General features: G+C 33.6%; 4 protein-coding genes across 4 annotated transcripts; 3 read left to right on the top strand and 1 right to left on the bottom strand.

Annotated features, from left to right (window-relative positions):
• The first annotated feature begins 621 nt into the window (after nucleotides 1-621).
• Nucleotides 622-4545, top strand: LOC111462365 (putative ER lumen protein-retaining receptor C28H8.4). Its single transcript, XM_023105896.1, has 6 exons — nucleotides 622-1266; nucleotides 1468-1667; nucleotides 2550-2693; nucleotides 2963-3043; nucleotides 3900-4024; nucleotides 4300-4545. Exons 1-6 carry the CDS (start codon nucleotides 1044-1046, stop codon nucleotides 4346-4348), a joined length of 822 nt encoding a protein of 273 aa, XP_022961664.1. The 5' UTR covers nucleotides 622-1043; the 3' UTR covers nucleotides 4349-4545.
• A 1606-nt stretch (nucleotides 4546-6151) lies between these two features.
• LOC111462966 (WEB family protein At1g75720-like) lies at nucleotides 6152-7506 on the top strand. The gene is made up of 2 exons (XM_023106801.1): nucleotides 6152-6334; nucleotides 7084-7506. Exons 1-2 carry the CDS (start codon nucleotides 6233-6235, stop codon nucleotides 7504-7506), a joined length of 525 nt encoding a protein of 174 aa, XP_022962569.1. The 5' UTR covers nucleotides 6152-6232.
• A 5742-nt stretch (nucleotides 7507-13248) lies between these two features.
• On the top strand, nucleotides 13249-17614 carry LOC111462362 (transcription factor E2FC-like). Its single transcript, XM_023105892.1, has 13 exons — nucleotides 13249-13629; nucleotides 14183-14366; nucleotides 14454-14507; nucleotides 14602-14687; nucleotides 14833-14921; nucleotides 15003-15057; nucleotides 16062-16114; nucleotides 16211-16261; nucleotides 16350-16398; nucleotides 16492-16557; nucleotides 16653-16729; nucleotides 16901-17054; nucleotides 17136-17614. The coding sequence occupies exons 1-13, from the start codon at nucleotides 13375-13377 to the stop codon at nucleotides 17211-17213; spliced, it is 1251 nt and encodes a 416-aa protein (XP_022961660.1). The 5' UTR covers nucleotides 13249-13374; the 3' UTR covers nucleotides 17214-17614.
• A 372-nt stretch (nucleotides 17615-17986) lies between these two features.
• LOC111462367 (putative HVA22-like protein g) lies at nucleotides 17987-23663 on the bottom strand. The gene is made up of 7 exons (XM_023105899.1): nucleotides 23298-23663; nucleotides 21560-21602; nucleotides 21360-21458; nucleotides 21199-21255; nucleotides 20502-20565; nucleotides 19727-19936; nucleotides 17987-18090 (listed from the first exon to the last, which is right to left on the bottom strand). Exons 2-7 carry the CDS (start codon nucleotides 21589-21591, stop codon nucleotides 18010-18012), a joined length of 543 nt encoding a protein of 180 aa, XP_022961667.1. The 5' UTR covers nucleotides 21592-21602; nucleotides 23298-23663; the 3' UTR covers nucleotides 17987-18009.
• Nucleotides 23664-24585: the final 922 nt, after the last annotated feature.

The following is a 24585-nucleotide window of genomic DNA, read 5'->3' as shown; positions in this document are numbered from 1 at the left end:
TATAAGGGTGTGGAAATCCCTTCTGGCGAAGCTCGAAAGGGAAAAACGAAGTATTCTTATAAGGGTGTGGAAATCCCTTCTGGCGAAGCTCGAAAGGGAAAGCTCAAAGAGAGAAAATCTAAACAGAACAATATCTGTTAATGGTCGACTTTGATCTAGAAGACTATTATTGAAAATAAATATTTAGTTATTAAAAAATTTAATTTGAATACTTAAATTTTAGATTTTAATTGGACTGTTCTTGTTTTTTTTTTTTTTTTTTAATTTTTACATTTATTTTAAACCTAATAAAAATAACAAATAAGAGGGAAAATTCTAATTTTAATAAAAATAAATTATTTTTCTTAATTAAAGTTGTTAAAGAAAATAAATACAAATTTAATCAATAAACAATTATTGTGATTACTTAATCTCAAAATTTTATTAAACATAAAATTCAAAATATCTTAAAAAATTTATTAGTATTATACATAAAATTTAAAGATTGAAATAGAAATGGTTTCGAAATCAAATAATAAATAAAAAATTTATAGCCCTGTAATTATAATCGAATACTACATTAAATTGCCGTTGTTCTTCACCGTTCCCTCTCCAGCATTTGGCGGCTGGAGCTTTTCGCTTCTCCCACACGTCAATGCATGAAGGAATTGTGGTTAGCCACCAACCCTAGTTTTCCATAGTGCGAGTTCGTCGTGTCTGTGACTCTGTAGCCAGTAAATATCGCAAATCTTTGAGAAGAGCTTAACAATTCCACCACGCTTATGGTTCCGCCGCAACGCGATCATTACAATAATACGATTAATTTAATGCTCAGTGGATTCAGTTCGGTGGCAATGGAGCTCGCTAATGCTCTCATTAATGGCGAAAGTAACGCTCCATTACAATTGCGACGCGTTGTCAACGAGTTCCCATTTATTCCAAGACCCTTAACTTGAAAGAGGGGCCAAACAGGCGACTAAATATTACCTAATTTATCCACTCTCTCAGTCTTCACCAACTCTCTGAGCTGCGATTTTAGGGTTTGAAGAGAGAAGCGAGAAGAAATGAAGGTACCTAGAAGGCCGATTCATGCCATTACGCTATGGGTTCGGCGGCAACCCCCGAAGATGAAAGCGTTCTTGGGAGTTTTGTCGACGATTATCTCTCTTGTTCTTCTCTATGTGATGGTTCACGATCACAACAAACTCTTTGTGGCCGCTGAGGCTGTTCATGCCATCGGAATTGCTGTTCTTATTTATAAGCTCATGAAGGAGAGGAGTTGTGCAGGTGTGATTTCGATAGCTTTTTGATCTATGATTCCATTTGTTTTGCTTTTGATTTGATCAGTGCTGCTTAATTGAGTGTCTTTCGAGTTAGATCTTAAGTAGTTTATGATGGAATTGGTTGTTGTTTCTGATTTTGATGGTTGGATTTTGCCCTTTTGATCTGGATTGAGTTCTATATCCTTTGTTTTTTTTGTTTATGTAGGTCTTTCGCTCAAGTCACAGGAATTAACGGCTTGTTTTCTAGCTGCTAGGCTGTATTGCAGCTTTGTGATTGAATATGATGTGCACACATTTCTTGACTTGGCTACCTTAATAGCAACGCTTTGGGTCATTTACATGATTCGTTTTAAGCTCAAAGCTAGCTACATGGGAGAAAAGGATAATTTTAAAGTTCTATACTTGGTGAGTCTTCTTGAACTTGGGTTCTTCATCAAGTTCTGGAAAAGTTTGTTGTGGGTTCGCACCTTTGAATTGCCCTTCCACAGATATTTGCAAATATGTAGTTTCATTGTTCTTAGAATTTGTATTTTGTAATACTGGCGACTTAGTCAGCCTCCAAGGGGCGGCCCTGTTGGCAAGGGCTCGAGGTCTCTCTGTCATACTGACTTAGAGGTCCCATGTTTGAACCTTCTAGTGAGCTTAATACTCGAAACCTTTAACGTCTACCGGGTCTGGGTCTTGGGGTGGGTGTAGGTGCTCTGTGTATAGAGAAACGAAGACTCTGAATTGGCTTGGAGAATACTTGAATGCTTCAAAAATTTGTTTGATGTGTTTATTGTGAGATCCCACCTCGGTTGGAGTTGGAGTTGGAGAGGAGAACAAAGCATTCCTTGTAAGGGTGTGGAAACCTCTCCCTCGCAGACGTGTTTTAAAACCGTGAGGTTGATGACGATACATAACGGGCCAAAGCGGACAGTATCTACTGGCAGTGGGCTTAGCCAGTTACAAATGGTATCAAAGCCAGACACTAGGCAGTGTGCCAGGGAGGACGCTGGGACCTCAAGGGGGATGGATTGTGAGATCCCACATCGGTTGGAGAGGGGAACAAAGCATTTCTTGTAAGGGTGTGGAAACCTCTTCCTAGAAAATGCGTTTTAAAACCGTGAGGCTGATGACGTTACGTAACAGGCTAAACGGATAATATCGGCTAGCGGTAGGCTTGGGCTTGAGCTGTTACATCAATATAATCCTTGCGAAATCCATTTTCACGGTACTCTTCAATGGTTATGTCCAACCTATAGCTCTTCATGACTCTATTCATTGTATTATTATTGATGGATGCAGGTGGTACCATGTATTTTACTCTCCATTATGATTCATCCAACACCTGCAAGAGTTTCTTTTTTACAAAGAATTTTCTGGGCGTTTTGTGTTTACCTTGAAGCTGTTTCTGTTCTACCTCAGTTGCGAGTCATGCAGAACATCAAGGTTCGCCTCCCCTTTGTTTCCGTTCTTTCGTTTTTTTCTCAATGAAAGGTTGGTTTATCATTAAAAGGTGATCATGGATTTTACATATTCACCTGTTCCTTACTCAAAACGGAGGCACGACAGGTCTAAACCCGAGTACGTCAATACCTAAGCTTAGTTACAGGTCTAAGTAGGTAAAAGAAACATAAACTTGCAGGTAGATCTGAAGTTCATATCAGTTGCAGCTCTTTTAAATTTTGTAATCCTTTCATTTCTTGCTTCTTGGCCAGATCGTTGAGCCATTCACTGGAAACTATGTATTTGCGTTGGGAGTTGCCAGGTTCTTGAGCTGTGCACATTGGGTTCTTCAGGTTTTTCCATAAATCTCAAACTTCTTATGTTGCATTTGACTTTCAAAATTTCATTCAAGCCCTTCAACAACTTTAAACTTCAGATTTAGCCCATGCTATATATATATATATATTATCCTAAATTTTTTTAATACGTGAAGTAGTATGTGAGATCCCACCTCGGTTGGGGAAGGGAACAAAGTCATTCCTTATAAGAGTGTGGAAACCTCTCCCTAGTGGACGCATTTTAAAACCTTGAAGGGAAGCCCGAAAAGGAAAGCCCAAAGAGGACAATATCTGCTATCTGTGACCTTGGGCTGTTACAAATGGTATCAGTGGGACACAAGGTGGTGTGCTAGCAAGGACACTGGCCCCCAAGGGGAGGTGGATTGTGAGATCCCACATCGGTTGGAGAGGGGAACGAAACACATTCCTTATAAGGGTGTGGAAATCTCAACCTAATTGACGCGTTTTAAAATTTTGAGGGGAAGCCTGAAAGAGAAAGCCCAAAAAGGACAATATCAGCTAGCAGTAGGTTTGGGTTGTTACATAATATTACACGTTATCTGTAATATATGTGTATGTCTTACCTTAACTGATTTTCCCCATGATGGTAGGACTAAATTTGTTCTTCGATGAAAACTCGAATACTAAAATTGAGTTTTTCAAGTCGAAAGGGCCAAAATTTGAAGTGATGTAAATTCAAGGGGACTAAAATCAACATTGTTAAAGTTCGTGTTCCAAAACCATATTTTAACCAAAGGCTATCGATTTGATTCTTCATCATTATCATTATATCTTTCGTGATTCATCGGCAATATATGTGGACTCGATCGATAGTTAACGTTTTTTCCACCTTTTTTTTCCTAATACATAGATGGTAGCAACTCGTGGGGGGCTGCTCGTATCGTTGGGAACTGGATTTTGGCCACCTATGGTTCTCCTTGCAGAAATTGTCCAAACTTTTGTTCTTGCAGATTTTTGTTATTACTATGTCAAAAGGTTGGTGCCCTATGCCCTTTCAGGATTTCATTCTATCAATATTTTCCCCTGTTTTGGTGTCAGTTTTCAGAATCTAAATTCTGAGCAATCTAAAAAGTTGTAGTTTTATCATATTCAGTGATCGAATTCGTATCCCATGGTTATTATGAGTACATATGCAGATGTTTGAATCGATATCCATCGATTCTAAATAGTGATTTCATCTTTGAGCTTCGTTTTTTCCTCTTGCTATGTTCGAGTTCTTGAGCTCTTTCAATGCTGTTGTGTTGTTGCAGTGTTCTTGGTGGTCAGCTCGTCGTACGCCTCCCTGCCGGAGTAGTCTAAGATTGAAATGGTGCCAGAGGTGGCTGCCCGTCGTCGCCGTAGTGTGAACGGCGTTCGTTTGGTGGTGATTTCTGTACATGTTTGTAATCTTATAGTGAACGCTGTGACTGAACTGGAAAAAAAATGCTCCCTAAACTGGTGTTGTGCATCCTAGATTTTGTGTGACAAAAATAATAAAGGATGCTATTGACATTTCACTTGCTTGAGGTAGGACCGTTCACCATCATTCCAACCATTCAATACGACGACGTACAGTGTTTTTTTCGTTTCAAAACAACTTTAATAGTATTATTAAATGAGGTTTATAATAGAAATTGAAAATAATTCAATTACTATAATGGTTCCATAATAAAAATATGTTACTATTATTGAATTAAAAAAAATGAGGATTTAAATCAAAGTTATTGCTACTTTTTTAGAAAAATATAATTATAGTTTAAAATAAAATAATATATTATAATTTCTCTTGAATTTTCTTGAAAGTTAAATTATTTTTTCCTTTAAATGAAGCATTTGATTCATGGATTTAATTTGATTAAAAAATTATATAAGAAAAAGTCCAGATTTTTTTTTTTTTTACCGCTTCTAAATTTTCAAATTTCAATAAATTATATAAGCTCAACACTGTCTTGTCTGTCAACATGTATAGCAGCAAGTGTCAGAATTTAGTACAACTTATTGATACAGTCAGAATTTAGTTATCGTGTCTGTCAACATATATAGCAGCAAGTGTCAGAATTTAGTACAACTTATTGATATAGTCAGAATTTAGTTGTGTCAACATATATAGCAACAAGTGTCAGAATTTAGTTGTCGTGTCGGTCAACATATATAGCAGCAAATAGCAACAAGTGTCAGAATTTAGTTGTCGTGTCTGTCAACATATATAGCAGCAAGTGTCAGAATTTAGTACAACTTATTGATACAGCAAGGTGTCAGAATTTTAGTAATTAGTTAAATTTTTTTCTTATTGATACAGTCAGAGTCAGAATTTAGTGCAACTTATTGATACAGTAAGGTGTCAGAATTTTAGTAATTAGTTATTTATTTTATATATATATATTTAATTAGTAGTATATTTGATTATATTCTCAAGTTTAGTTAGTTTATATTTTCCTGATCAGTAGGTATTAGTTTGTAGATGGTATCCTATTTAAATATCATGAATATCAATGGAAACTGAACCTTCAATCCTAATTCTATTTTTCATTCTTAATTCTGTATTGTTTCTTTTCAGATCTATTTACACTTTTGAATGGTAGATATTGTGTCACAGTGCATTGTCTATTTCTCGTTTTCGGAGCCAAAACTCATTCCAAACTCACTCTTAATTAAAAGAACACACATTCCGACTTAAAATCAAACCAATATAAATACCTTGAAAAGAAAGTTACAAAAAATATTGCGTAAAACAATATATTCATGAATAATGATCATATTCACAACCACAAGTAGTTCTCCTTTTTCCCCCTTTAATTTCCCTTGTTCGTGAAGTGTAAGAAGCAACGCCTCCATTATATGCCTTTGCTTCACAGCCGGCCGACATGTCGCAACTCCCATGTGCGGATTCTGTAGCATTAACAAACTGAGAGAGGACGACAGTGGGCCATAAGTTAAAAATGGGTCGAATCCTATAAAAAGCAAGCAGGATTCAGTTGAAGATATAGATTTCCAGTAGTGAAGTGGAAGCGAAGAAACGAAGCTTATTCCTTTTATTTTTATTTTTTATTTTTTATTTTTGGGTTTTAATTTTCAGATCTCCATTTTATTATTATTCTCTCATAAGCTTATAAAAGGATGTATTCTTAGTTTCAGTTTCTTTGACAGTTTTATGTGCATATATACCTGAAAAAATTCGGTTCATTTAAGGCTTCATCCGAGTCGATGAAGATGGAGAAACGCCCGTACCGATCTGTGAAAGAAGCCGTTGAGCTTTACGGTCAAAGGATTTTAGCTCCCGAGCTCTACGCCAATGTTCTTCAGGAGGTATTGCAATAGTGTGTTTGGAACGATTTTCTAAGTGCTTTAAAATCATTTCAATTCTACCTTAAACTTCTCATTCTAATCGTGTTTGATTGCATTTTTTTTTACGAAAACTACTAAATACAAAATTGTAGAAATTTTACGTATAATTTTTTAAGGTTCTGAACATGTTCGGGAATTTATTATGAAACATAATGGAAAGTTCATGAATTTCTTTGACACAACTTCATGCACAGAAAAAACGATAAAAAAAAAATGTTGGTAATTTATGACTTAGGTTGGTCTAGTAATTAGGGGCATTTTAGTAAAAAGTAGCCTAGACGCCCCTAGCCCATAGTCGTCTATCTATTTGTGCTCGTATCGCAATCGGAGGTTAACCAACGTGGTCCAATGAAAAAACATAAGTTGTCTGCCTTGACATGTACATAAATTACTCACTAGTGTTTTGCCACTATTGTAGCAAGTGGAGTAGCTTAACGGTGTAGAGCGTAGTCTTGCAAAGGCTGGTTAAGGGTTCCAGTCCCTCCTTCCGCTCATGACTTCGTCATTTAGTAGTAACGAGTAGAGTGCATAAGCCCACTTAGAAGCACGCATAGCGTTCCGATCCTATCAACCGATTTTGTCCTTCCTTCCACTCATGACTTCGTTATTTAGTAGTAACAAGTAGAGTGCATAAGTCCCCTTAGAAACACGCATAGCGTTCCAAACCTATCGACTGATTTTATATAATTTATATCATTTTGATTTTATAGATAGAGAGCGAGGAGAACGAACACGAGAAGAAGCTTCTAAGGATCAAAAGTGTAAGAGATGAATTGGAGATTGCAAAGCAAAACTTGGAGAAAGCCAAAGAAAGGAGTATAGCCATGGCACGATCTTTCTCTTCTCTACAAGAAGAGCTTGAAGAGACAAAGCGAAAGCTCCAAATGCTGAAAGAAAAATCAGATTACGCCATTGAATTTAATGGCGATTCTTTGAAGTTTGACTTCAAAACACAATCACAGAGATTTGAAGAACAAGAAGAAATTGAAGCCTACGGAAAAAGGCATGCAAAAATGAACGGTGAAGGATTTAAGAATGATCCATCTTTGAAGAACAAGAAGAAGAACATGGCAAGCAAGAAGAAGAAGGCTATATTATTTATAGAAGGATTTTTTTCCAAGAAAAAGAATTAATATATATATATATAATGAAATTAATATTAAAAAAAACATGTTTTTTTTTTTTTGTTTTTTTTTTTTTTAATTCGACAAGACGATCAACAATTTCACACTTTTGACTGGTCGAAAGTTATTAGCTATGTCTTTCTACTTGATTTTAGGATTATTTTTTCCCTTATTTATAGTAATGATTATGTCCTTCGAGTTATATTTGTTTATTAAATATTTAATTATCGGTCTAAAAAAGTATCATTTAAGTGAAAAATGGCATATTATAATTTTTACATGGTGTGGCAACTATATTTTGTAATACTAAAATTAAGGTATTAATTATAAAAGAAAAGTCAAATTTTAAAAAATGTGTTTAAGAAAATTAATACTAATCATCAATTATGTAATTTTACTAATTGTTGAATTAAAAAATAGATTAATTTGACATTTGGAGCGAATTTTTCAACTTTCTATCAATTTGATTTCTGAAGTATATAATAAATCTCTAAATTTTCATTTTTTCCGTGTATATTTGATTTAATTTTTTTAAAAAAATGTATAATAGATAATTCATAACATGCCTATCACTACTAGATATTGTCTACTTTAGCTCATTACGTATTACCCTTATTCTCACAAGGAGAGGTTTCCACCCCTTTGGGAGCCATTGCTTTGTTCCACTCTCCAACTGATGTGAGATCCCACAATCCACCCTCTTGGGGGTTAGTTCTTGCTAGCACAACGTCTAATGTCTTGATTCTGATATATTTGTAGCAGCCCAAGCCCACTAGTTCTTACTAGTACAACGTCCAATGTCTGACTCTGATATCATTTGTAGCAGCCCAAGTCCACTGATAGCCCACTGATAGCGGATATTTTTTACTTTCACCAATTACATATGATAGTAAGCTTCATAATTTTAAAATGCTTTGACCATAGAGAAACTTCTATCTATAAAAAAAATATTCACTCTTCTACAACTGATGTGAGATCTCACAGTCCACGACAACTAAATTGATTTATCTAAAAAAAATTAAAATTTACTAATCATAGCTTTGAGTTCCAATGATTTTGAATTTGTAGAAACTCTTCGAACACAAATTGAGATTAAAAACAATTGTTCTTGTTTAAAATCTTGTTGTAGAGGCAACTTATTTTCTTCCATAGAACCTTCAATCAAAAGGAAATCAAAAAGTTACGCAACCCGACAAACGTGATGAAGAAACTAGAAATTGAAATAGCACAATAATATCTCTGTATCTCTCGCTCTCTCATATATACACACACAACGAATCGATTCTCTATTGCAATCTCAAACCGCAGAATCAGTGAAGGAAATTTGCAGAAAATCGAATTTGAGATTGTTCTCGTTCGTTGAAGCTTCAAAATCAGAGAATCGACACAATTTAACAACGAGTTAGCGTGTGTGCGCGGATTGTTATATCATCATGTTCATACCATCGCATTTGCATCGGAGATTCCGATTTGATCCTGCGACGACTTGTTGAAGAACTCGATGCAATCGGCAATAGCTTCGTTGTAATGCGAGTAAGACGAGTAATTCGAACTGCAGGAAGTCTTCGGCGGCTCGAATTTCTCCAGATTTCTCCGCTTCGACGCCATTATTGACGACGACGATGACGGCGACGAACCTCGAGAAGGAAAATAAAACATGAATCGCATCAGAATCCGGCGGATCCGGCTGAGAAATCTCGCCGGAGAGATGCTTACACCGGGACTTCCTCCTCTGAAATCCTCTTGATCATCCTCCACGTTAATGATGAAGCTGTTTGCTCCGTTTGATTTTTGCCTGATCGAAACGGCTGGATTCTTCTCCATGTGAGAATTGTGACTCGCGCTAGAGGGTTGTTTGGTTATGAGGATATGGTGTGCGGGATAAGGATGAGTTGGTTCTTATTTTTCGTGGATAGCTTGTCCTGGTGTTTGGAGAGAGCACGAAGAGTTTATAGAGGACTTTGGAAGTCGTCGCCGAAGCATCCATGTGAGGCAATGATTTTTCTCTAATCAATTTCTAATTTGTTTATATAAGATAACGTTATTAATTTTATTTTAAGGAGTTTTCTTCTTTTTGAAGCCAAGGACTAAAAAATGAACGTAATAAGATCTCACATGTGAAGAGGAGAACGAATCATTTCTTACGAGAGTGTGTAAACTTTTTCTTAAAAGACACGTTTTAAAATCGTGAGACTGATGACATACGTAACAGACTAAAGCGGACAATATAATTAGCGTTAGACTTCGGTTGTTTCAAATGGTATCAAAGACATACGCAGGGCGCTATACTAACAAGGACACTGGCCCCCAAAGCGAGTGGATTGCGTGATCTCACATCGGTTGGAGAGGGAGAACAAAACATTACTAAAAGGGTGTGAAAACTTGTCCCTAACAGACACATTTTAAAACCATAGACTAATGGTGGCTTTCTTTCACATTTTAAAACCATAGGAAAGATCACTGGGTAGAGACTACGAATTAGACAAAGAAAGCTCCCGACTACAAGACTAGGACTACAGTACAAGTCATGAGCGATAGCGAAGCCAAGCCGGATCTACTTTTTTATGTCAAGAGCTCAAAAACTAGCAATCTTACAGCAAACAACTAAGGCAAGCCTACTCAACAAATCTTATAAGTAAACGCCTGGTTGCATCGCAACTAATAGAAAAAACCACTACCTCACTCAATGTCTAGTCTAGTAGTGGTTCGGATCTTGATCGGGTCCGAGCTTCCCAAGCTCTATGATGTTGGAGAACTCCGTTTCAGTCTGACCCCGAGACTGACGGCGATACATAACGGGCCAATGTAAACAATTATTGTTAGCGACGTGTTAATTTTCTTTCATAATTTTAACGGAATATATATATATATATATATATATTTTTTCTAAAACCACATACCAAACATATTCTGAAAAGGAATAATAATAATAATAAAATGGTGAAGTTAGGTTGGGCTATTGAGTAGTTGAAGTAAAGACGTTGTTATGAAATAATAATTTATGGAGTTTTGGACCTTTTGAAGTGATTGTGTCGCCTACTCATTTTTGCCCCCTTATATATTCTTCCTAATCAAACACTGCCACCTCTTTGCCTCATATTAATCATGCCAGCTCAGCTCACTATTAACCGGGATAGAAGAAAATAAAATTTAAATTAAATTAAATATATATATACTTTTTTTCCTATATTAATATTTACTACGTAATATTTAAAAAGAGTCTCCGTAAATGTATGTCTTTTAGATATTTAGGTTGTTGCACGATATCTCATAAATTATCTATTTTTTTAATATTAATTTTGAATGTACTAACGGTAAGTGTATTTTAAATTTAAAATATATTTTTAAAAAAATTACACTTATTTTTAAAAAAATTTAAAATTTTTAAATTCCCCATATTTATGGAATAAATTATTAACTGTTTTTATTTTTTTAACTAACTATAATAATGTTTTCTAAACTTTTTTTTAGAGTTTTTTTTTTAATTTAAAAAATTGAAGTTATAAAGGTGTTTTTATTAATTTAATATTAGTTTTTTAAATTTAGAACTATAAAAGAATTCAAACCTTCAAATTTGCCCTAATTTAGTCGGCCCACAAGAAGTGTCGACGGCTTGGTTATGGCGAACCCGTCCAACTTAAATTGGGCTTCGATTCAGTCGAGCCACACTAACGATGCCAACGGTTAACCCTCTGGTTCGCGGGTTTTGTGTGCAGTTGTCCTCCAACCGCCACTCTCCTCACAAGCCCTAAAATTCCCACGTGGGAGGGCTGCAGCGTTTTGCTCGACATCAATGATGGCGACCGCCTGGTTTGCGCTCGACTCTCGCCCGCCTCGTACAATAATGCGTTCGCCCCTTGCTGACCTTGCCTCATCCCAAGTTGAATCTTTCAAGCCTAATGGTCAACACGAAGAAGTCGTAAGTAGAGTTTTTCTTTCCTTAAGGTTCCCGTCAAGATCTCTAGCTATCCGCTTTTTTAGAGACTCGAGCCATGCTGACGTGGAAATAAAAAAAATGTACAGATTTTTTAGGCACATGAGCCACGTTACTCACTGATATGAAAATGAGTAAAAATGGACCGCTTTTCAAAGGACTCGAGCCACATATCGTTACTCACTGACATGGAAATAAGTAAAAATGCTTAAAATTGAAAACACTTGAAAACATATGGAGACACTTTGTAATAGCCCAAACTAATCGCTAATAGTTATTGTCTCTATTGAACTTTTCCTTCTATGCTTTCTCTTCAAGTTTTAAAATGTGTATCCTATGGAGATGTTTCCACATCTTTATAAGGAATGGTTCGTCCTCTCTCCAACCGATATGGAATCTCGCAAAATCAGTTTGAAACGAACTTTTAAAACGATGAAGAGTGCTATTCACTAATTTCTTATAAAAAGTTTAGAAGTATATGATTATGAAATCAAATAATTTTAAGACATTACAACTGAGAAATGGAATTGAGATAAAAGGTAGATATTCTTATTGATATTCATAAGCTTTAAATATGATACCGGCTAGCAATTAAGTATTTAATTAATAAAATAAAATATATTATAAATCAGAAAGAATATTAAAATATAATATCTAATAAATATTTCCAATAAATAATATATTCTCAAAATATTATATCAATTCAGTAAACACAAATAAAAATTAAAAGTTAAAAGTGCCATAATTACAGGGAGCTTATAGGGTTAAAAATTAAAATTAAAAAAAAAACATTAAAAAGCTTATGAACAGCTTGTTTGCGTGAAGGGAAAGTTTGGGTCATTACAACATTCATTCCCGCCTTAAATGATTGACTCACGTGGTTAACTTGTAAATTTATGGAAAAAAATGGAAACTATATTTAACCTAAATAATAAATTGTCTATAAAAAAATGAGCTTAAAAAAAAAAAAGAAGTATTTAACTCACTTTAAACTGTAACTTAATTTCGGCACATTTTTTCTTTACGTACTTAATTTGAAGTATTTTTAAGAGTGAAAGAATATCCATAAGACCAACACGAGTCATTTTAGTATACTTTGTCACTATTCACATGGTCTTAATAGACCCAATATAAAATTGTTCTGAATCAAATAAAGTTAATTTTGAAGTTTTTACGATTGAGTTACCAAAAAAAGAAGGTACACATTGTTGAAATTTCCATCAAGGAAGTTGGGGACCTAATGATAGGGAAGCCGGCAACCGAAGCCCCGATTAAATATCTAAGTTATACTTCTAGAAAAACTTTTCACAATTACTCACTGAAAAAAGATTGATTAAATAGTAATGACCGAAATACTTACGTTGAAGATTATTAAGAAGAGTAGTCCCACATTGATCAATTAAGAAGAAAATCATGAGTTTATAAATATGAAACACTGCCAGCATTGAACTAACTCGTTCAATATAAAAAATTTTGTGATTTTAAGTATTACATATGGTTTTTTTTTTTTCAAATTATAAAAAGTGACCAATTATAATATCACTAATAGTCATAAATAAATATATATATTTATTTATAAATGAGCTTAATTTAATTTTAATGGTAAATGATGTATTATTAAAAAAAATTAGAAGGAAAAAAAATGGAGATTGGAATTGATTGGTATATATCCGTTCCCGCCCAAAGAGAAGCATTGGGGAGTCCGTTCCTGTAATTTTCACCATCCCTATTTTCTGATCTCTTTTTTAGTTCCGTTCCAAATATTTATTATTATTATTCCAATATTCCATCTCATTCTCTCTCCTCCTTCTATTCGTTCGCCGCTCTACGTACTCTTTCTCTTTCTTCTTTCCATCGGTCTTTTCTTCCCTTCTCTCTCTCTCTCTTTCCCTCCAATCTTCAAAAACCTCCATAACTCCCTCCCTTTTCCTCCGTCTTTCCCGATGTCGAACGCCGTCGAAGATCTCATCCTTCGCCACCGCCATCGCCACTCCGATTTCCGATTTCATCTCCTTCAATCTCGCTCTCACCATCGCGATATGTCTTCGTCGTCTGCTTCTTCTTCTTCTTCTTCAGCTCCAGCTCTTCCGCCTCTTTGTTTACTTCAGTGTCATCGGCCTTTTCCGCCGTCGGATCAGTCCAACGCTTGCAACTGCCGTCATGCTCCCGGCGCACATTCTACAGTTGCTACGCTCGACGTGAGTTTCTTAGTGATCTTCTTTGTTTTGATGTTTGTTTGTTTTATGATTCCCGATGTGCGATCAATCTTCTTTGAGTGTTCATTTAGATTCGAAGATCGGTGTTTATATTCAATTATTGAGTTTGCGAGGGTTTTTAGGTAAAGATTGATGGATTTGTGAATCTGGATCGTGATGTTCTACTTTGATTCGATTTCCTGATAATTATTGTGTAAATTGTTACTCAACCAGTAGAATTCTATCGAATTTAATTGAGTTGTCAAGATTTGGGATGCATTTTAAGCTTTCTCTCTCTTGAACTTCTAGTAATAGATTTTCTTCTATTTTAGCAATTGCAATCTGCTTCCGCTTTTAGCGTAATGGAGTGCCTTTCTGTAAGATCCTATTCATGAATGTCGCAAAACATCAGCAAGCCTTTTTCCCCCTTATTTTATGAATGTATTTAATCTCTTCAATATCAGAATCGATGATCTATATATCGATCTATTTTACTTATATATTTGTGTCTCCTTTCTTTAAATATTTATTGGTCAATATATTTATCTTTTTACAGTTGAAACGAACATATGGTATCAATGACTCTGAGGCCTTGGCTTGTGGACGAGTTGTAGCCTCTGAACAGAGGATGCGATCTAATGATTCTTTATGTAAACCAGTATCCAGTGCAAATAAAAAGCAAAACAAAAAGTTGAAGTTGCAGAAAAATTCAAAGTCGAGGACTCAAAAATCCGTAGACGGTAATTACAATATCCTTCTTGCTAAATGGTTATAGTTCATCGTGTATGTATTTTATATTAATTCCGTGGATTTTCTTTTTGTTGTAGAGCCTATTGATGATCCTAATCTTTCTACCAACGGTCGGTACGACAGTTCATTAGGTAAAGTTGTGGTGAACAAATATGTAATAAAATCCTCATATATGCACTTGGATCCGGCGGTTGAGATTTGAAACATTGTCTATTTTATCGGCAGGATTCTTGACAAAAAAATTTATCAGGTTAGTTCAGGAGGCTGAAGATGGAACACTTGACTTAAATAAAACTGCAGACGTATTAAAGGTATAGAATCTAATTTTTCTGCCTGGAAGGTCTTAGAGAAGCTCTTCAAATTGGCTGAGATTATGTCCTCTACAAGTTTGATACTTAACTCTATCAATCATTTATTTCTTTGTTATAAGAATTTTAGAAATAATGTTTGATACAGGTTCAAAAGAGGAGGATTTATGACATTACAAATGTTCTCGAGGGAATAGGGCTTATAGAGAAAACGACGACAAATCATATACGTTGGAAGTAATTATATTGTTATTATCCTTATTTCTCCATTGGAAACTGCAAAGTGCACTGAGTAATGATTTTAAATCTTGTGAACAGGGGATGCGAGAGGCGTGGGCCTCAAGAGCTCAACGATCAAGTTGGTAAACTAAAGGTGCCTTGCATTATAGTCTTTGATATTTAAGATTTAAGATTTCAATCTCTTTTTTGTTATGTTTGGTATGATTATTTTACAAATACACATTTCAACTGGTCATACTTTGCTCTCCAATCAACATCTCGTAGTTAGTTCCTGTTAATTGTGAACCGTCTTTATGATGTTTGAACACTTATCAACTGAATATATTGTTTAAATTATATGTTCGTTACGTCCAATGTCAAGTACATTTAATTGGAGAGGGTTTGGCCTTAAATTAAATTCTCATGTTTATTCGTGAATTGAACATCAATGGTGGTAATTTGAGCTTTACTTTCAGTTTCGTTTGTGTAGTTATTGCTGAAACTTCATTCTGTTGTCTGTTAACTTGAATCTTTCTTGGTTGACATAGGTGAACCAAAGTCGCATTATACTTGTAGCTAACTACTTAAAATGCTAATACACTGTTGATGAGCTGCATAAGTTGGGTAATACAAACAAGTAATAAATGTCAGAAGCTTATCCCATATAAAGAAGGTTATTTTAGTATCTAATCTTTATTTAGTAGTAGAAAGTTTAAAAAAATGGCAAGTCACCTAATTGACACTTACTCGGCTTATTGGAGAGTGCCATGTTCAAACCTTTCTCCAAATAACGAGAATGATCTCTAGCTCACTGCTCCTCTACAAAATATATTCACAACATTCTCTAACTAACTTGTGGAGTAAGATTCCCTTTTTTACCTTTATAGCATAGACATTTACCCCTTGGGGCCTAACAGGTTATTTAGAAATTGACGCTGACATTATGTCATGTTGATTGTTTGGGGGAACTCTAAATTCACCATCGAGCATATTGCTGAAGGTTTATAGTTCCAATGGATATGATGAAAAATATCAGTCGGCAGATTACTATAACTGGTACAGACTAATAAAAGTGGCTTTGGTCCTTATATAACTCTATGATTCGTTCTCACAGTTTGCATAGTCTAAATTGTTCATCATATTGTGATCTTATTACAGGCTGAAGTTAAAAGTTTGTATGCAGATGAACATAGACTTGATGAACTTATAAGGTTGGTTGGGTTTTAGAGAATCAGACCCTTCTTCCTTCCCTTACCTTTAAGAAAAGAAGGGGAAAAAAAAGAGCTTCACTGATTCTTTTTATGCAGGATGAAACAAGAACTTCTGAGAAATCTCGAGGAAAATGCAAATCACAGAAAGTAAGATTGTCCCGTCAAACTCTTTACTCATATCAAAGTTACATTTTTTGCTTCTTTTCTTTAATATTTGTCCCTCTTGGACTGTCAGGAATCTTTTTATAACGGAAGAAGATATCTTGCGAGTTCCTAGTTTCAAGGTCATTTTTCTTGAGCTATGGTAATTTCCATAAATTTCGCAAATTAAACAATCTTCTCTTCAACTCACTATTGTTCTGTTACTAATGAATTAGAATCAAACACTCATAGCAGTACAAGCCCCTCAAGCTAGCTGTATTGAAGTGCCTGATCCGGATGAGGTTGTTATCATCATAAGTTCATAGAATTTGGCAATTTTTCTAATCCATCAGCATTAGAATTAGCATCTGATAGATAAGTTTCCTTTATAAACCAGGAAGCTTGTTTTTCTGAAAGGCAGTGTAGACTGATCATCAAAAGCACCACTGGGCCAATTGATTTGTACCTCTTGAGGTATATCACTCTGACGTCTTACATTGCTACAAACTTAGCTCTTCTCTCCATGCCAGCCTCCTCTTCTTGCTCAGAATTCATTCCACTTACTATTACACAACCTTCATCTCGAGAATCTGCTCCGCTTTTCGAATATCGATCTCGAACATGATGTAGTTTTTGTGCTTGTAGGACTGCAAAACAAGGGCTGGAAGAAAATAGTTCCAAGCAAGCGAAACTATCTTCTTCGGTACAGCAGAGGAATCCCAACATACATACCAACAATATTTGTTCTCCTTTCCACGAATTTCATGGAATGCAGAGAATCTTACCTTTATATAATAATGTAGGTCCATGTTTAAAGCCGAAAACCGCCATGAATTCAATGTTTACCAATCATTAATTTTTCCGTGCTCTCTTTTTGCAGATAGACGATGATTATTGGTTCCAATCAAATTCTCAAGTGAGCATTACGCACTTATGGGGTGAGGAACACAACTTTTAACTTGTCCTGGAAGACCCCAACCAATCAAGGACCTCTGGTTTTCTTTATGGAGGACGACACAACTTTTTTCCATAAAAGAGGTCAGATTTCGACACTTTTTCCATTTCCTACAGAAAAATTACCTCCGATAATAAAGAGAGCAACAATGAAATGTGTATCAACGCTCAGCTCAAAGAGATAAAGTGTTCTGTCTCTTCTCCACAGCATTTTTGTCGAAAGAGGTATGCCGAGACCTCCTTACTTACAGTATCTTATTTCCTTACTCTTTTTTAAATGCTTAGGGTAATTGATTGTGCTATTTATGACCATATCTATATTTATATGAAATTGTAATTCATGATCTTGTTATTTAGACTATAAAACAAAGGTGCTATACCAATAAAAGGTATTTTTTTTCTTTAAAAATTTATGTCTCTATTCCCTCGCTAACAAAATTAAGTGTGTTTAATTCCTAGGCGTATGTTTTGGGTCTCCACCCCCCTTGTATGCTAAATCACTAATTAACCTAAAAAATTAAGCTGATAGGTAATCTTATACCGAAAATACAATTTTAACAAGAAATAGATAAAGAGTGGAGGTAGAAAGAAATAAGAGGATAAAGTACTTTTTGATATATCTTTGATCTTTCATTGTTACATTTTTCGTTATTGGGTTAACAAAGTAATGCTCACCATCTTTCATTGTTACTTTTACATTTTGAGTTTTCTTCCATACCAGCCATTTCATTTGGAAATTGGAAGAGTTTGTGGTATCATTATTTATACTTCTTAATATTTTTGTTCTGCCATTCCCAATCTCATTTGTCCTTTGCTTCCTCTTCCTTTTCCTCTTCCTCTTCCTCTTCATTTCCCGAATGAGTTGATGGTTCCTTTTGCGCCTGTAATCTCATTTATATCACATTGTTAGGACAACTGGCTACCGAAAGCCACGTGAATTAAAAACACAGTTCTGAAGTCCAAATGCTCAACTGTGAGGGAATACGAATTCATCAGGTTTCATTATTTCTTTCATTTTTAAATAATATTTTTATTTTATTTATTTATTTTAAGAAAGCGAAACTTAGTTTGACAGAATCAATGAGATTTACCACAGGTTTAGTTAGTCAATTGGTTTTTAAAAGGATAATAAAAAATATTTATAAGGGTAAATAAGTTTAGAAATATTTTTTTAAGGCATAATATAATTTTGTTTTCGGAAAATGAAACTGAAAATTAACAAATTTTATTCTACAAAAAAAAGAGATAAAATTGATAGCTTTTTGTTTTTTTGTTTTTTTTTTAAAAAAATAGGTCTAAGTTTAATTTAAGAACATGTCAAATTTTTTTAAACCTTAATAAAGATTCTAATTAAGGTAAGAGACATCATTTCTTTTAATTGGAGATTTACCATTAGAAACTTCGTTCACATGTCAAAGGACTCAAAAACAAAAAAGATACATTCTTCTAAGAAGTAAAAATTAATTATGTATTAAATTTATGCTATTCGATAACAACCTTTATAGAAGGGTAAAATGGTCACTAACTTCGAGAACAAGTTTCTATTCCATCTCTAAATTCAAAATATAACATTTTAATTTTCAAATTTTAGAAAATTGTTCTAAATGACCATGGAGTGAAGTTAACGGTAAATTACAAAATAAGGACAAATAGAAACTTATTTTTAATTCATTTTATTGCATATCACAATTAATTTATTTTTAAAAGTTGTGTATTTTGGTAGATGTTTGTTTCATTTTTTTTGTTGTTTAAATAGTTCCTAGTAAAAACTAGATGCATTTGAACCGAGCATCATTTGATTTATTAAAAATATATATTTTCAATCAAAGTATTAAATATTTAAATTCTCAACCTAATATATTGAACTAAAAAAAGGTACAAAACTAAATAGAAAAATCAGTTTTAACTAGATATGATAGTTATGTCTAATTTTCTAAAATTAGACTTATAAATAATCTATTAAAATTTTGTTTTGTTATTTAGTTTTTTTATAAAAAAAATGTTTTCAAAATTAAATTCAAAACTTTGAAAAACATTTTTTTTAACTAAAAATTCATATATTTTTAGAAAAAATGTGAAGCATTAAAAAAGATGGTGAGAACCGAGCATCAAATATAAAACTGAAAATGAAATTGTTAGGAAACGTGTTCTAGTTTTCAACTTTTTAAAATTAAAACGTCACTCATTTTTTTTTAAAAAAAATTGTTTTAAATATTTTCATAAACACAGTTTTTAGTATCTACAAGATAAAAAGAAAAAAAAACGAAATAACCACTTCCCTAAATTTTCACAACATTAAAAATCCTTTTACAATATTGGGAAAAAAAAACTATCATTTCTAAAATTTTCAAAAACACTTTTTTTAGTTTAACAAAGTGGGAGAATTTGATCAGCTAACCTATCCATTAATATTCAAATTGATTCTTAAATGAATTTCACTAAATTGAAAATAACATAAAGCAATTATTAAACGCTGAAAAACTATTATGTTTAAAAGAAGGATGTTATAGCATTTACCTTCGAAGCAGCAGCCGTTGTTGATAGATGAGTATTAAACTTTGAAAGTATATCAAACAATGTTGTTTGATAGTAGGATGCAGCTCTGCGAAAGTAGGCAAAAGCAGCATCAGTAGCCTTGAGCTTGAACTCTGACAAGCTGCGGTCAATTACAGGTTCGTGCTTTGAAACATATGGTCTGAAGAACGAATCATACACATCGTTTGCTCCCTGACAGTACAGTACACACGTGGTTCACCATAAAAAGGAGGAAATTATTGAAAATTCAAATGAGCAATTTCATTCCTTTGAAAACCTATAATTTTTTTTTGTCCAAGAAATGGGAAAGTTTGAGAATTTAAACCATCGTAACTCCTAAAAAAAAGTAAATGTATTGAATATAAATTGGATTCATTATAAGCAAGTGAAAAGGTGACATGTTCCCTAATTTTGTGTTAAAAAAAATACTTTTCCTCTACCAGTATCTAAACACATAATTTTATGAATGCTTTAAAAAAATTTATATTCAAATCAATAAAATAAGCCTTTTGGGGCTGTTAGATTAAACATCAATAATTGGAGAAGAAATATTTTAAACATTTCCTTCGCATCCCGAGATTTAATTTGAGATTAAATTCAGACAAATATTTTGATACAACAAAATATTAACTCATATAAATTTATTATTTAATTTTATAAATCATACGGTTGAACATAAAATAAAATTTCATTAAATCAATAAATGATAATGGAAATGGTAAGTAAAATTGGCAGGTAAAAGTTATATATATATTACCTTCGTTTTTGGATGCCATAGATAAACGAAGAGTGCCAACTTTGCTTCACCATAGAACGGAAACCTTCAAGCCAAAGAAAGAAGTAGCTAATATGACATCAAAATATCATGTTAAGAAATGGCTACAATAAAATGAAGAAAATTTCAGACCGTGTAAAAAGGGTTTCTGTACGCTTATATACTCAATGCTTCCAAGGTTCTCAAATTAAAAGGAACAATACTTTATTTTATAATTAGAAAAGAGTTTACATACTATAAACCAATCATGACTTACTGTACCGTTAGAAATTGTATGGGGGACAAAATCCGGACAATTTTTAAAAAATTTAAAACTAATGTTTAGAAATTATGCCAAGTGATTGGTAAAAGTCAACAGTTTTTTCGGAGTGTTGTAAGAATTTCAACTGTTTTAAGAAAACATGTTATACCATTCGTAACTGCAATCAGAAGGAAAATAATTTTACAAAAGCCAACTGTTCAGAAGTCAGAGAAAGGTTCTAAGAGTTCTTATTTTCAAGAAAATAAAATTATTTTTTAAAGCAGCTTTGTGAATACTTCAACTATCCAATAGAATTTTTATATTAAAAACAATTTTTCGTTTAAAAAAATCAAGGATAATATTTCAATATGATTTCCAAATATCACCGGTACAACATTTAAAATTGAAAAACGAAAACAAAAATCACAATAAGCCTACCATGAAATAAAAGAATCACCAATTCTCTCGAGGATTGTCAATACAGCCACTAGAATCCTGCATCCACCAAAGTGTGAAACATTCAAAATCAAGAAATTATATTATTGCAAAGCCAACGTTGGCGAAAATGATGAAAAACTTAGAATAGTAGTGCCACTTACCAGTACTTGCACCAAAAATGAAGTTGCTCAATTTCTGGCCGGCTGGTTTCAATAGTTTTATAGCACTCATAAGCAGGATAGGCATAGCCTAAAAGCATCCTACCATCACAATAAAACTTGATCTAAGATCAACTTGAAAATTACAATTTGTGGAGCAAAAATTTTAAGCATATAAGTCGAGAGTATAATTATAAACATACGTGAGTCCTCTGGTGACTAGTACTCCAATCATACTGTAGAGATCTATGTTTTATAACAAAAAATAAGAGTTAGATAAACTGATTCCTAAAGTATAATTACATTTTTTAATCCAGAAGAATTAATATGATATAAGAAAGTGAATAGGCAGGGGAATATATAAAGCCAGATTAAACTACACAATCTTGTGAAAGAACATAAAACATAGTCGATTTTGGTGTCTATAGAATGCACAAAGGACAAAAGCATCCACACGAATACAAGCTATACTTCGGTAATCGGAACCTATCCTTCACATTCCATGAGCATTTCAGATGCAAGACGGAAACCAAAATAATAGTAGTCGAAGCAAAATACCTCTAAGTTTAACGGCGCACAACGATAAACCACAAGAGATTTCATAATCGAGAAAGAAGACGTAGCCAGACGATCGAACGAATTGATAATCAGTCGAAAAACAAGCTGTTAAGAATGAGAAATAGAAATAGAATTGGGATCGAAAGTATGATCTTCATTCATGTTTACCACGTTTAAATAGGATACAAACTATCAACTAATACCTAAAAATAGAAAAAATATATATCTAACTAAATCTGGTAAATAAATAAAATATACGGTTAATCAAATCTATACTAACAACTCCCTAAATATCTGAGATATATTCTAACTAATTATCACCGCAAAATATCCTCTTAATACTCCCCCTCAAGTTGGAGAGTGTATGTTAATCACCTCCAACTTGTCTTTAACTTGTCTTTACGGTAGGTCAATAACACCCAAGTTGTCTTTCACTCTTGTCTTCCCAGTAATGAAAATATCTGTCAAAAAATAGACCGCCTTTGATTGGTTTGCATTTTTAGACTTTCAAGAAATTATTGAATTTTCAAGAAAGATGCAAGACTCAGAAATAGACCGCAATGATTGACTCGAGGATTGATAACTTGTCCATTTAATTTGATTTGGAACAAGTGAATATCCTCCCTGATCACTTGTTGGTGCATGCACAAATGCTTTAGTGGATAATGACACCAAGATCGGTGCTTTGGATCACTTGAGAGGCTATGAAAGAAAATACGAACATCTTGAATATGTCACCTTAGAGCTTGGTGAGAAATTTGAAGATGCTTATAACGTATTCTTGATATTGGATGATTGACGATGATAAAGACTTCACTGATTGGTTAGGGTTTGGCTTTAGGTTTAATACTCCCCTTGGACTCAGAGTCCAAGGGGTATTAGGAATACCACGATCGGTGCTTTGATATTAGGAATATCAAGATCGGTGCTCTGATACCATGTTAAGAATGAGAAATAGAAATAGAATTGGGATCGAAAGTATGATCTTCATTCATGTTTACCACGTTTAAATAGGATACAAACTATCAACTAATACCTAAAAATAGAAAAAATATATATCTAACTAAATCTGGTAAATAAATAAAATATACGGTTAATCAAATCTATACTAACAACTCCCTAAATATCTGAGATATATTCTAACTAATTATCACCGCAAAATATCCTCTTAATACAAGCGGAAAACAAAAACTAAAGCGTCATCAGAGTAATTAGTGTACCTCTCAAGAAACTATCAGAAAATTGTACAGGAAGATATATAAAGTAACGCGAAATGCAACAAAATCCGAATTCGACACGATCAGTACGATTCAACACAGGTAAATGATCGAGTAAAAACAGAAACAAAATCAAGACTAGCGAGAGAGAGTAGCCGATAAATACCTCTCGTGTTGATAATATAGTAGACTAACAGATCAAAAGATATAAAAGCAGCCGAAAACGAGTGAGAATTGATCGAAACTCAATCCAGACAAAAGCTGAAAATCGAAGTACAGCATGCCGGAGTTCCGAGACGATCCGCGGCGGCGAAGTGGTCCGGTGAGCGGTGAGGCCAATTAGAAAACCACGGAGACCTCTCGGTTTCGCTCCGTTCACCAATCTGTGTAATTTTGAATTTTGCCGCGGAGGATTTTTTGAAGCGCGTTTTCGAAAATGGAGGGCGTTGTGGGGCTATTTATATGGCAGCCCTTTGGTGGAGAGAGGCATGTGCGTAACCGCCTGGACTTGTGAACAGAGTCTGAACCTGCCTTTTGCCGCTTCCCTCCAATCTTTGTTTGTATAAATTAAAGCGTTAAATTTGTAATTTAATAAAAACAATCCTGACGTCCGAATAAAATAAAAGGTACATGAATGAACCGATACCACATTCAAATGAGAGTAATCGATCCTAAGGATATGATGATTAAAAAAAATGTTTAAAAACTTGATAGATACTATATATACTAATAAGGTGCATTTTTGTTCGGTATTTCAATCATAGACTATAAAATCTATAAAATTAAGCGCGTTTAATTTGAAATAATATTTTTTTGAGTTTAAAAATTCAAATTTACGACTCAAATTAAAAGGTATTTAAAGATTCAAATTCACATATATTTTAACTATGTATTTTTTTTTTTTTTTTTAGTGAAATTTGTTTCTATATTTAATAATTTTCAATTTTAACTAATTAAATCTATCCATATTGAAAAGTTTGCATTTTCCCAAATGATGATTGGCTTGTGAGGTACCTTAGGTCACAGCATGGATAAGAATAAATGCTAATGATAAACTGGGAGCAATTCAATTGCCCATTATTGGGTAAAGTATCAAAGGGAACTAAGTTGTGAGCAAAGTATCGAGAGGGAGAGATTTGGACCATCAAAGTTAAGCATATTTAAATATTTTCATAAATTTAAATTTTAAAATAACTTCGTAAATTTTGTTTATAATTAATTTAAATGATAAATAATTAAATTATTGTTCAAAAGATCGAGTAATGATAAATAATTAATTTAATTTAAACATGATAATAATTTAATTCTTGAGGTGAAAAATAATAATAATAATTATTATTATTATTTTGTTACCATATTAGGCAGCTGGGTGTGGCATGAATGGACCGAAGCCCAGGGCGTAATGGGTTGGATTAAAATCTAACTTAAAAAAAAAAAAAAAAAAAAAAAAAAAA

This window comes from Cucurbita moschata, unplaced genomic scaffold, assembly GCF_002738365.1.
Source record: "Cucurbita moschata cultivar Rifu unplaced genomic scaffold, Cmos_1.0 Cmo_Scf00027, whole genome shotgun sequence".
Taxonomy (NCBI): domain Eukaryota; kingdom Viridiplantae; phylum Streptophyta; class Magnoliopsida; order Cucurbitales; family Cucurbitaceae; genus Cucurbita; species Cucurbita moschata.
Note: the sequence above shows the minus strand (reverse complement) of the source record. Positions and strands in the feature narration are given on the sequence as shown.